This window comes from Salvelinus namaycush, chromosome 7 (genome assembly GCF_016432855.1).
Source record: "Salvelinus namaycush isolate Seneca chromosome 7, SaNama_1.0, whole genome shotgun sequence".
In the NCBI taxonomy this organism is placed as follows: Eukaryota; Metazoa; Chordata; class Actinopteri; order Salmoniformes; family Salmonidae; genus Salvelinus; species Salvelinus namaycush.
This window is the reverse complement of record NC_052313.1, coordinates 13,320,802-13,333,055: the sequence shown is the minus strand read 5'-3', so window position 1 is coordinate 13,333,055 and position 12,254 is coordinate 13,320,802. Positions and strand designations below refer to the sequence as shown.

General features: G+C 43.3%; 1 protein-coding gene across 1 annotated transcript in view; it reads left to right on the top strand.

The window, feature by feature from the left end:
* The window catches only part of LOC120050615 (carboxypeptidase A6-like), a 42,376-nt gene extending 34,547 nt beyond the window's left edge, over positions 1–7,829 (top strand). The window contains exons 7-11 of the mRNA XM_038997205.1: positions 3,937–4,047; positions 4,266–4,356; positions 7,023–7,225; positions 7,330–7,414; positions 7,600–7,829. Of these exons, the coding sequence (XP_038853133.1) occupies positions 3,937–4,047; positions 4,266–4,356; positions 7,023–7,225; positions 7,330–7,414; positions 7,600–7,829 (720 nt within the window). The remainder of the gene's footprint in view (positions 1–3,936; positions 4,048–4,265; positions 4,357–7,022; positions 7,226–7,329; positions 7,415–7,599) is intronic.
* Positions 7,830–12,254: the final 4,425 nt, after the last annotated feature.

The following is a 12,254-nucleotide window of genomic DNA, read 5'->3' as shown; positions in this document are numbered from 1 at the left end:
TAAGCAACACTTTGGTTGTTGAACGCCTCCAGTTGGTAAAGCATGAAGTTTGCAATGCCAGGATAGTGGGTTCGATTCCCGGGACCACCCATACGTAAAAATGTATGCACGGATGACTGTAAGTCACTTTGGATAAAATCATCTGCTAATTATCATATATTATTATTATTATATTAATAATAGCTGGGGAAGCTGCAGCCTGCTGCTGTCGGTCTCTGGTGCTGCCTGTCTCTGGTGCTGTCTGTCTCTGGTGCTGTCTGTCTCTGGTGCTGTCTGTCTCTGCTGCTGTCTGTCTCTGGTGCTGCCTGTCTCTGGTGCTGTCTGTCTCTGGTGCTGTCTGTCTCTGGTGCTGTCTGTCTCTGGTGCTGCCTGTCTCTGGTGCTGCCTGTCTCTGGTGCTGCCTGTCTCTGGTGCTGCCTGTCTCTGGTGCTGCCTGTCTCTGGTGCTGTCGGTCTCTGGTGCTGTCTGTCTCTGGTGCTGTCGGTCTCTGCTGCTGCCTGTCTCTGGTGCTGTCTGTCTCTGGTGCTGCCTGTCTCTGGTGCTGCCTGTCTCTGGTGCTGTCTCTCTGGTGCTGCCCGTCTCTGGTGCTTCCTCTCTGGTGCTGCCTGTCTCTGGTGCTGCCTGTCTCTGGTGCTGTCGGTCTCTGGTGCTGTCTGTCTCTGGTGCTGTCGGTCTCTGCTGCTGCCTGTCTCTGGTGCTGTCTGTCTCTGGTGCTGCCTGTCTCTGGTGCTGCCTGTCTCTGGTGCTGTCTCTCTGGTGCTGCCCGTCTCTGGTGCTTCCTCTCTGGTGCTGCCTGTCTCTGGTGCTGCCTGTCTCTGGTGCTGCCTGTCTCTGGTGCTTCCTCTCTGGTGCTGCCTGTCTCTGGTGCTGTCGGTCTCTGGTGCTGCCTCTCTGGTGCTGTCGGTCTCTGGTGCTGTCGGTCTCTGGTACTGCCTGTCTCTGGTGCTGCCTGTCTCTGGTGCTGCCTGTCTCTGGTGCTGTCGGTCTCTGGTGCTGCCTGTCTCTGGTGCTGCCGGTCTCTTGTGCTGTCTGTCTCTGGTGCTGCCTCTCTGGTGCTGTCGGTCTCTGCTGCTGCCTGTCTCTGGTGCTGTCTGTCTCTGGTGCTGCCTGTCTCTGGTGCTGCCTGTCTCTGGTGCTGTCTGTCTCTGCTGCTGCCTGTCTCTGGTGCTTCCTCTCTGGTGCTGCCTGTCTCTGGTGCTGCCTGTCTCTGGTGCTGCCTGTCTCTGGTGCTGTCTGTCTCGGGTGCTGTCTGTCTCTGGTGCTGTCTGTCTCTGGTGCTGCCTGTCTCTGCTGTTGCCTGTCTCTGGTGCTGCCTGTCTCTGAATCACTACTAATTGCATCAGCTACAGTGCCAACCATCAGTCACACTCCCTTGTCAATATAGTGAACATCTGTCAAATGTTGCTGCACAATGTTGCAGACAGTTCAGAGGGCTTACCTGTTCAAAATTAGAACAATGTGAAACATTGTGTAACGTTTTGCTCTCAAATGCAGACGTTTAGTCGCATCGAAGCACCACCAGCATGATTTATCAATAGCCTCTGCAGTTCAGATAATTACTGGAACTATCATGAACACACACAGCTATGTCTTACTGTATTTGTGTGGACAAACAATTGATCCCCATTCAAAATCTTATTTCCCCTAAGCCTTAACCCCAACCCTAACCTTAAACCTAACTCCTAAGTAGCATCCACCTGGGTGATGCACAGAAACCATTTATGTGCCAGAACACTCACCACACATCAGCTGGAGAGGTAAGGAGTGAAATATGCCAATTAGGGGGATATGTTGGTAATTTAGCAAGGACACCAGGGTTAACACCCCTACTCTTACAATAAGTGCCATGGGATTTTTAATGTCCACAGAGAGACAGGACACCCGTTTAACGTCCCATCCGAAAGAAGGCACCTTACACAGGGCAATGTCCCCTTCACTGCCCTGGGTTCTCCTTACACCAGAGAGAAGAGTGCCCCCTACTGACCCTCCAACACCATCTGGTCTCCCAGCCAGGACCCACCCTGCTTAGCTTCAGAGGCAAGCCAGCATTTGGATGCAAGGTGGCATGCTGCTGGCACACATACACACATCTCTCTACTTTTGCTCTGGACCCTCTCTCAGTTTGGAACCATTACAACCATTTTGACAGAGAGCAGGGAGAGTAATGCGTCACACACATTTAAGTCCCCGCAAATCAACCCAAACCACCCTGAAATGTCAGAGCTTTACTATAACATTGTTAGAACATAGCAAGCCGTGTGCATGTCTAGCAGGGGGGTTTATGCAACTCCAGATGAGTGTGTACTAGGACAGTATTGAGAAACTTCAAGAGTTTGTACAAGAACAGACTTTTATAATGGAGCAGATCACTGTGCTGTTTAGGTCAATAATAGTAATGTCTAATTTTGACCAGTGGGGGGCAGAGCTCCATCTCTCTACAAAGTCAGATTAACTTTGGCCTGAGCCTGATTACTGAGCAGGTATTGCCCCACCAACAATCTGCTTTCTCCAATCCTCCACTGGAACCTGCCTGGGGAAGAGGCATTAACACACTCCTGATCAAATCAAATCCAATTGTATTTGTCACATGCGCCAAATGTAGACCTTGCCGTGAAATGCTTACTTACAAGCCCTTAACCAACGAAATAGAGTGAAGAAAATATTTGCTAAATAGACTAAAGTAAAAAATGTAATAAAAGTAACACAATGCAGCAGCATACCACACTGCATCCCACTGCTGCCTTGCTTCTGAAGCTAAACAGGATTGGTCCTGGATGGGAGACCAGATGCTGCTGGAAGTGGTGTTGGAGGACCAGTAGGAGGCACCTTTTCCTCTGGTAGCACCAGAGAAATATCCCAATGCCCCAGGGCAGTGATTTGGTACATTGCCCTGTGTAGGGTGCTGTCTTTCGGATAGGACGTTAAACAGGTGTCCTGACTCTGTGGTCAGTAAAGATCCCATGGCACTTATTGTAAGAGTAGGGGTGTTAACCCTGGTGTCCTGGCTAAATTCCCAAGCTGTCCCTCATACCATCATGATCACCTAATCATCCCCAGCTTACAATTGGCTCATTCATCCCCCCTCGTCTCCCCTGTAACTATTCCCCAGGTTGTTGCTGTAAATGAGAATGTGTTCTCAGTCAAATTACCTGGTTAAATTATATATATTTTTTAAACAATAGGATTAAATAACAATAATGAGGCTATATACAGAGGGTACCGGTTAGTCGAGGTAATTTGTACATATAGGAAGGGGTAATGTGCCTATGCATAGATAACAAACAGCGAGTAGCAGCAGTGTAAAAACAAAGGGAGGAGGGGGTCAATGTAAATAGTCCATATCATGAATTGTTCAGGAGTCTTATGGCTTGGGGGTAGAAGCTATTAAGGAATCTTTTGGACCTGGACTTGGCACTCAGGTATCGCTTGCCGTCCTTTAGCAGAGAGAACAGTCAATGACTTGGTTGACTGGAGTCTTTGACAATTTTTTGTGCCTTCCTCTGACACAGCCTAGTACATGTACATAGGTCCTGGATGGCAGGAAGCTTGGCCCCAGTGATGTATTGGGCCGTACGCGCTACCCTCTGTAGCGCCTTACGGTCGGATGCCGAGCAGTTGCCATACCAGGCGGTGATGCAACTGGTCAGGATGCTCTCGATGGTGCAGCTGTAGAACGATGATGAGGATGATGATAAGGGTTTTCTAGTACCCCTCTATAGCAGTGGTACTGCTCAGTCACAGGTGTGTGATATCACTGGTGGATCCTCTGCCACCCTCAGACTTCTACAGACTGCTTAAGAGTATTAATCATGATTTATTATTCACCAACTGGAAAGTATTCTAACTGGTGAAATAAAACAGTTGCAAGAAGAGATATAGCCTATGGTTCATTGTGAGTTTACCTGTCATGTTCATATTAGCCTGTTGTTGTTGTAGGCTCTGCATTCCTACCAGTATGACTCTGTGATGAGACGACTGATGAACCAACTCAACTTCTACATCATGCCTGTCTTCAACGTGGATGGATACATCTTCAGCTGGACTACGGTAGCTACAACTCTCTCTCTTTCCCTCTCCCCCTCTCTCGCTCTCTCTCTCCCTCTCTCTTTCCCTCGCGCCCTCTCTGTCTTTGTCTGTCTCGCTTGCTCTCTCTCTTTCTCTCACCTAGCTAACATTTGACCCAACATGTGTATTTAAAGTGACATGTTATTAGTATATTCATAGCTACTTTGAGTCAGTGACCGTGTTCATTATTTTCCCCCCAGGATCGTTTCTGGAGGAAAACCCGGTCCAAAAATGGCAAGTATCACTGCAGAGGTGTTGACGCCAACAGGAACTGGAAAGTCAAGTGGTGTGGTGAGTTTTTAATATATCCTTGGAGTGTGTGTGTGTGTGTGTGTGTGTGTGTGTGTGTGTGTGTGTGTGTGTGTGTGTGTGTGTGTGTGTGTGTGTGTGTGTGTGTGTGTGTGTGTGTGTGTGTGTGTGTGTGTGTGTTTGTCCTCCCTTTCCCCTGCTTTCCTTCCCCTGCTGTTGGGAGATGTGTCTCCTGGTGCTCTGTCTGCTTAATTAGTGTAAGCTGTGGATTAAATATTTGTGTGGTGACGGCACCCTCCCTGTTTGATATGGTTTTTGTGGTGCTGAGAGGGGTGTAGGGTCTTCTGGGGGGTGTCTGCTATTCATCACTCAGGGAGGGAGGCTGATTTTACGTGTGATAATTGGAATCTTAAATAAGAAAGGATAGATAATTAAAGCAAGAAAAGAGCTGGTGGAAGAGAGGGGGGGATAGACAGAGCATGTGATACTGATAATCTCCAAGGTCTGTATGAGACACCGCCCACTGGGAAAAAAACTGGTTGCATCAACGTTGTTTCCACGTCATTTCAACAAAAAAATGATAATCTGCTAACATTGAAACAACGTGGAAAACTGTTTGGAATTTCTAAAAGTAATCAAAAAGTCCCCAACGTAAGGGAATTTTGTAGTTTTTTCTCAACCAAATGCAAATCAAAAATTGAATTGACATCTGTACCCAGTGGGTGGTTGGTGTTTAAGATATTCTCACACGTGAGACTATAATGCAACTATAAGGACACAAGGCGAGACCCAGATCCAGACACGGGAGGCAGATGGTTTGAATCTTTGATATGTATTATTCAATCCAAAAGGGTAGGCAAGAGAGTGGTCGTGGACAGGCAAAAGGTCAAAACCAGGAGGTACAGAGTGGCAGGCAGGCTCGGGGTCAGGGCAGGCAGAATGGTCAGGCAGGCTCGAGGTCAGGGCAGGCAGAATGGTCAGGCAGGCTCGAGGTCAGGGCAGGCAGAATGGTCAGGCAGGCGGGTACGGAGTCCAGAAAAACAGGCAAGGGTCAAAACCGGGAGGACTAGCAAAAAGAAAATAGAAGCAGGAGTACGGGAAAACACGCTGGTTGACTTGACTAACATACAAGACGAACTGGCACACAGAGACAGGAAACACAGGGATAAATACACCGGGGAAAATAAGCGACACCTGGAGGGGGTGGAGACAATCACAAGGACAGGTGAAATAGATCAGGGTGTGACAGCAGCAGATATGGCTATAGGCCTGAGTTTTTCCTGACCACGAGACAGAAACAGGAAAACTCTAGGCCCTTAAATCAAACCTGCTACATTAGATTATCCAGCTACTGTAAAGGCAGGCTAGAATAGAGTACAAGATCCACTGCCTTGTCCTTTACCTTGTGCCACTTTCACATTTTCCTGGGTAACAAACCCTTCTTTGCTCTGTGTATAACTAATTGGCAGGCGTATGTAGATGCGTACTGGCTGGGGACCTGTGGGAACAAGTTGTTAAAACACGCTGTGTAAAACACGGCCTTGGTCTACACAGAGTATTCATTATGGGGGCCAAGACCTATGAAAACTACATGATAATGACAGGCCTCAGCTTGGTGTTGAGATGTATCATTATACTGTACCATAGAATGGGAGGGGAATGACAAGTAATCCAAACTACAGTATGTATTGTTGATTTAACCCTCAGAGCCATCTGTATTTTGAATAAGGCTCTGAGTTTTGAAAGCTGACCAGAAAAGAACTCTGGCTCTTTGCTAAAGCCTGGAACGAGGTCCTGATTATGAGAATAGGCAATAGGCACATGTTAATGCTTACTGAAGCCGCTATGTGTTTGTGCAGACCAATCATAGACTTTCAAGGTTGGATGATACCAGGGGTAATTTACCGTCTAATTTTAAACAGTTAATTAATTTAGGAAATTGTTCATTTACACTGTTTGTATTATACATAGACATGGCTCATTCCCTGTTGGATTTGCATATGCAAATATTAATTCGGCCCAGAGTTTTGAGGTGCTGCTTTTTGCTCATGGGCAAGTCTCTTAGATCATGCTCTTTCTTGTCTGTCTGCAGGTTATGCCAAGTTGTGCTTCTAACGTTTATTTTTGGAGTACTCATTTATATAATTACTGGGCATGCGTACTGTAGTTGGAGGGTTTAGTTCTGCTTAGAATACATGAATATGCAAAAAATAATCTGAGAGAGACAGAGAGATATGTAGCCAGCGTAGTCCGAAGAAGAGGTATCCGTCCACATTGAAAACAGGCATCAATGACACAAAGTAGCTATGAATATACAAATAACATGAAAGAGGGAGAGGTGAAAGAAGACCGTTTTTTTTGTGTCAAAATTCCCCCAAGAGAAATGTCTAAAACATATTGAATTGAGAACAAAATGTCAACAGGCTGTGTGGACTAAACATATGTCCCCGGTGTGTTTTATTCCTCCCATTTACCATGAACAGTTTTGTAATCTAGCAGACTTACTCAGAGCAATTTTCTGTGCATAAAATGTATTCAAAAAAGGTCACAGAAACATACACTAACACCATAGTAAAAGCCTGTTATAAAGTATTGGGTATAGTTCCAGTATAAACTAGTATAACCTCTCTGTATGTATATACAGCACTTAATACTGTATGATCATAGTAAGTAACAGTACCTGCCCTGTCGTTGTTTCTCCCTGCCAGAGGAGGGTGCATCCTCTCACCCCTGTGATGACACGTACTGCGGACCCTTCCCTGAGTCCGAGCCGGAGGTCAAGGCAGTGGCCAAGTTCCTGCGGAAGCACAAGAAGCGTGTCAAGGCCTACGTCTCCATCCACGCCTACGCCCAAATGTTGCTCTACCCCTACTCCTATAAATACGCCACCATCCCTAACTTCGACTGTGTGGTGAGAGACAGATCTGTGACCACAATCAACCAATGAATCAATGTTGTTGCAACTCACATTGGAATTGAATAAATTATTGTAATGTAATGTATTCCCTCCTTCAGGAGTCAGCTGCACACAATGCAGTGACTGCCCTGTACTCTGCCTATGGAGTGAGGTACAGATATGGACCTGCCTCCACCACGCTGTGTGAGTTATACACACTCTCTCCTTCCCGACGTTAACTTACTTCAGCAACACACTGCAAAACACTCAGAAAACATCCAGCTCATAATATTTAAGTTAAAAGATAAGAATTCCTGCCGCACACATGTTTGCCTGTGAAAAACCCTCCCAATGAATCCAAACTGTTTTATTTGTTCTGATGCCAACAGATGTCAGCTCAGGCAGCTCCATGGACTGGGCCTATAGGAACGGGATCCCTTATGCCTTTGCCTTTGAACTGCGGGACACAGGCTACTTTGGCTTCCTGTTACCTGAAGCTCTGATTAACCCCACCTGTACTGAGACCATGAGAGCAGTGAAGACCATCTCATCAGGCCTACTAAAGAAGTGTGAGACAGGGATGTATCAGCTGGACAGGGAGAGATATCCATATCTCTGAGATATATAGACATTTACAGTATCTCTGCATCTGCTAGAGAATAACTACGGGTGGTGGGTTATTGTGCCAAAAAGGAAAATGCAACATGTATCATGCAAGCCTTGATGTTTACCCAAGAGTGGTCACCACTCCATTTTATGTCTGTATGTTAGAGGCTAGAGTGGTACTTGAAAATGCCCTCAAACTGGTTTCAAATGTAAAATTATTTAGATGTCATATTACATAAACTCTTCACCTTGTACTATCAACAACTCGACTGTTTACAGTGTACGGTGAACTCAAGCACTTCAATGACATTTTCAAGAGACTGATATTGCATTTCACAGAGTCTTTTTCTTGAACTTGCAGTTTTGACCCATTAAAGCTTCACTATCTGGAGCACCATCAGCTAACTCAGTGGTGTAGTCGTGCCTGGAGAAGTGGGTATATTCTATCTTTTGCCAAATATGTCCCAAACGGCCCGCTGGGTGAATTCTATGAGAAACAGTGACATACACTCTGAATGACCTAAAATGATAAATCCCATATTGGTCTTTCATAGTCAGGCCAACCCACGCTGTACTGTGCAAGTAGGCTAATAGTATGCCTACTATTGAAATGGATACATGAGGCTGGCCAACGTCAGGTTTTTTATAGAAAAACAACAAAATGGAATGTTATAACTCCATAACAATGTTTAAACCACTTTTGAGGTCAAGGAACAATATAAGAAATTTAGATTTTTTTGTGTAGTTACCCTATAATTTGCAGGCACCTAGCACTGTTGTTTGATAAGCAGTGTTTCTGTAGGACATGAGATTGAGTTTGCAAAACAAATGGCCACTAGATTGATGCAAATAATGATGATATAATTCTGCCAGGTAGGCATAGGCTACTTTGTAGCTAGTTAGCGCTTAATTTAGAAGGTTTTTGGGAAAGCCTTTCAATCTACCAGAAGACGATTAGGCCTATCATTAGCATTGCTATATTTTTCCTGCTCCTGCATTGTCTGAAACCAGGATGTTTTATCTCATATTATGAGGCATGTTTCAAAGTAGCTTAAAGACAAAATCCCAACATAGACCCATGATAATTGTTGCATCTTTAGATCTCCCCTCTTTCAAAATATCTAAAGGATATTTACATCTCTGTCCTTGAAACCGCTTGCATGTGCAGTGCACATTTTAGAACAGTGTTTTCCCACATAGGCCTACCGCCATGTGCACATTGCTGAGCCTAAAATGTGAAATAATAGTTTTTTAACATTTTAAGCTAAACATTCTGATCTGTTCCATCAGCCTTATTAATTGATATGGCGTATACCTCCACTACACTGCTTTGATACGCATCATGGCGATTAAGAAGTGAGTATACGCAATGCTCACTGAAAAGATGTGGGCATAAGCCGTATGTATACCTGCGTATTCCACCCACTAAACCACTGAGCTAACTGCTCTAGATGTCTTCTAAATACATTTTACATTCATTGTGGTAGAACAAGGTCATAAAAATGTGTTTATATGGTACAAACAACAAGGATGCCTAAAGTATCAATAAAGGGATAGTTCACACAAATTACACAATTACATATTGGTTTCCTTGCCCTGTAAGCAGACTATGGACAATGTATGACAGCAATCCATGCTTTAGTTTGTTTAGCTGGCCACTGTTCCAATGCAAATTCAATGCAAGTCAACAGTACCTGTATTATAATTTTTGCACTTTATGTATCTAAAAATGTATTGTGTAACTCAATGAAGTTACTTATAGATAATTTGGACATTAACGTAAAATGCTTATATAGGTACCATTGGCTTGCATTGGATTTCTTCTACAAATGCAGAAAATTTATCATTTGAAACAGTATCCAGGTAAACAAAACCAAAGCATGGATTGCTGTCATATCTTGTCCATAGACTTCTTACAGGGTAAGTAAACCAATATGTAATTTTGTCTTTTGGTTGAACTATCCCTTTAACAAAGTGCCTTGAAATGGACTTTAAACCCTTTTTATAATTTTGTAAAGGATAAGTTAATCTTTTTTTTATCAAGGGGAAATGTTTACTTTTGATAGGAAGTGTAAAGAACATTTACTGAAATGTAATACATGTTATTTCTTTTTTATGAGGTTGTCACGTGGATGTTTTCTTTGACATTACTATCATTACAAACATTACAATAGCATCATTTTACAGTAACAGCCCACTGGACACAGACGTCAGTTCAACGTCTAGTTTTGATTTACATTTGGTTAAGTTGTCAACTAACGTGAATGCAACATGAAATCAACAAAAAATGTCACCATGTCATTCATTGGATTTATGTTAAAAGTTGGGTGAAAAAAGACAAAATGCCCTTATGTTGATGACTTTTTGCAAATCCAATAAGTTTTCCACGTGGATTCAATGCATCACATCGATTTTTGGGGTTGAAATTATGTGGAAACGACGTTAACGCTAGCGGGACAACTTCTCTTGAAACTGGAGGGCACGCAATTCAAATAAATAATCGTAACAATTATGGATATTAAACATTTAGGTACATATAAGTGTCTTATATTGGCTGAAACCTTAAATTCTTGTTAATGTAACTGCATTGTCCGATTTACTTTTTTACAGATTTACTGTAGCTATTACAGCGAAAACCTGCCATGCGATTGTTTGAGGACGGCGCCCCACATCAAAATATTTTTCCACCGGCACAGGTTTCATACATTCACAAATAACGATTAAATATTCACTTACTTTTTGAAAATCTTCCTCTGATTTGTCATCCAAAGGGTCCCAGCCATAACATGTAGTGTCGTTTTGTTAGATAAAATCCTTCTTTATATCCCAAAAAGTCTGTTTAGTTGGCGCCGTCGATTTGAGTAATCCACTCGTTCAACATGCAGAGAAAGGAATCTGAAAATCTACCCCTAAACTTTGTTTCAACAAGTCAAAATACATTTCTATTCACTCTTTAGATACCCTAAAATGTAATCAAACTATAATATTTCTTACGGAAAGAAGTATGTTCAATAGGAAGCCGATTTTAGCAGATGCGTCCTGTCTTCATGGCGCGTAAACACGAATTTCCAAGACTGTGTCACTGTACCTAAACTGATATTTCTTATTCGTTTTTGAAGTTACAAGCCTGAAACCTTGAACATAGACTGCTGACACCCTGTGGAAGCCATAGGAATTGCATCCAGGGAGTTGCATCCATAGGAATTGCATCCATCCTTTTAATAAGAAAATTATAATAATTCTGGTTCGTTTTTCTTTGGATTTTTTCCCTAACATATCTATTGTGTTATATTCTCCTACATTATTTGAACATTTATACAAACTTCAAAGTGTCTTCTTTCCAATGGTAACAATTATATGCATATCCTGGCTTCAGGGCCTGAGCAACAGGCAGTTTACTTTGGGCACGTCATTCAGGCGGAAATTGAGAAAAAAGGGGCCTAGCCCTAAGAAGTTTTTAATTCAACCAGTTTTTGCCCAGTGAGAGAAGTGTAATATCATGTGTGGTAGGTAGTGTAACAAACGCAGTGAAGCAGTCTGCTGTTTCCTATCTCTGTTATTAATAATTTATTCTAACAAGACACAGCGTGCCGTGTTTCTGGGCCCTGCGACAACACACTCACACTGTATATCACCCTGTTTAGTCCAATCATCGCGTATTTATGCAAACAGTTATCATGATTGCTGCCCACTCTCCCAATTGACAAAGATCAATGTGGATCAATTACTGTTACAATTTGATGTGGATGACAATGATGACTAGGTACCAGATGGGTCAGAGTTAGGTTTTTTCTAATTTCTTCTCCCCCTGCCACCCTAAAACTCCCTTGATCACAACACTAAATAACTAATGAAGAAAGATCCTTGTGCTGTCTGTCTCTTACTGTAGCTAGACATCAATCAATCCTGTGTGGGTGTAAGAGACTGCTTGTGTTTATTTTACCTTTATTTAACTAGGCAAGTCAGTTAAGAACAAATTCTTATTTTCAATGATGGCCTAAGAACAGTGGGTTAACTGCCTTGTTCAGGGGCAGAACGACAGATGTTTACCTTGTCAGCTCGGGGATTCAATCTTGCAACCTTCCGGATACTAGTCCAACGCTCTAACCACTAGGCTACCTGCCGTGTGAGACAGTGTGTGAGAGACTGGTAAGAATGTATCAGGATTCTCCCTCCCACTTGGGTGTAAAGTACTAATAATGGCTCTGGATAAGCACTTTAGTGGCTTTTAGCCTCAAGTGTTGATCAAGTACTCTCTTTCATAGATCCTCTTCCTTTGCTGACGCTGCAGTTTGGGTTACCTTTCGTTTTTTCTACAAGTAAACAACATCATGGCTCACTTTCAAGAGTGCAGTATCACCCTACCTTTGGTGAAAAACAGATTGATTGCAGGTACCAGACAAAGGAACAAACAGGTGTAGTATTTTGTTCAATATCA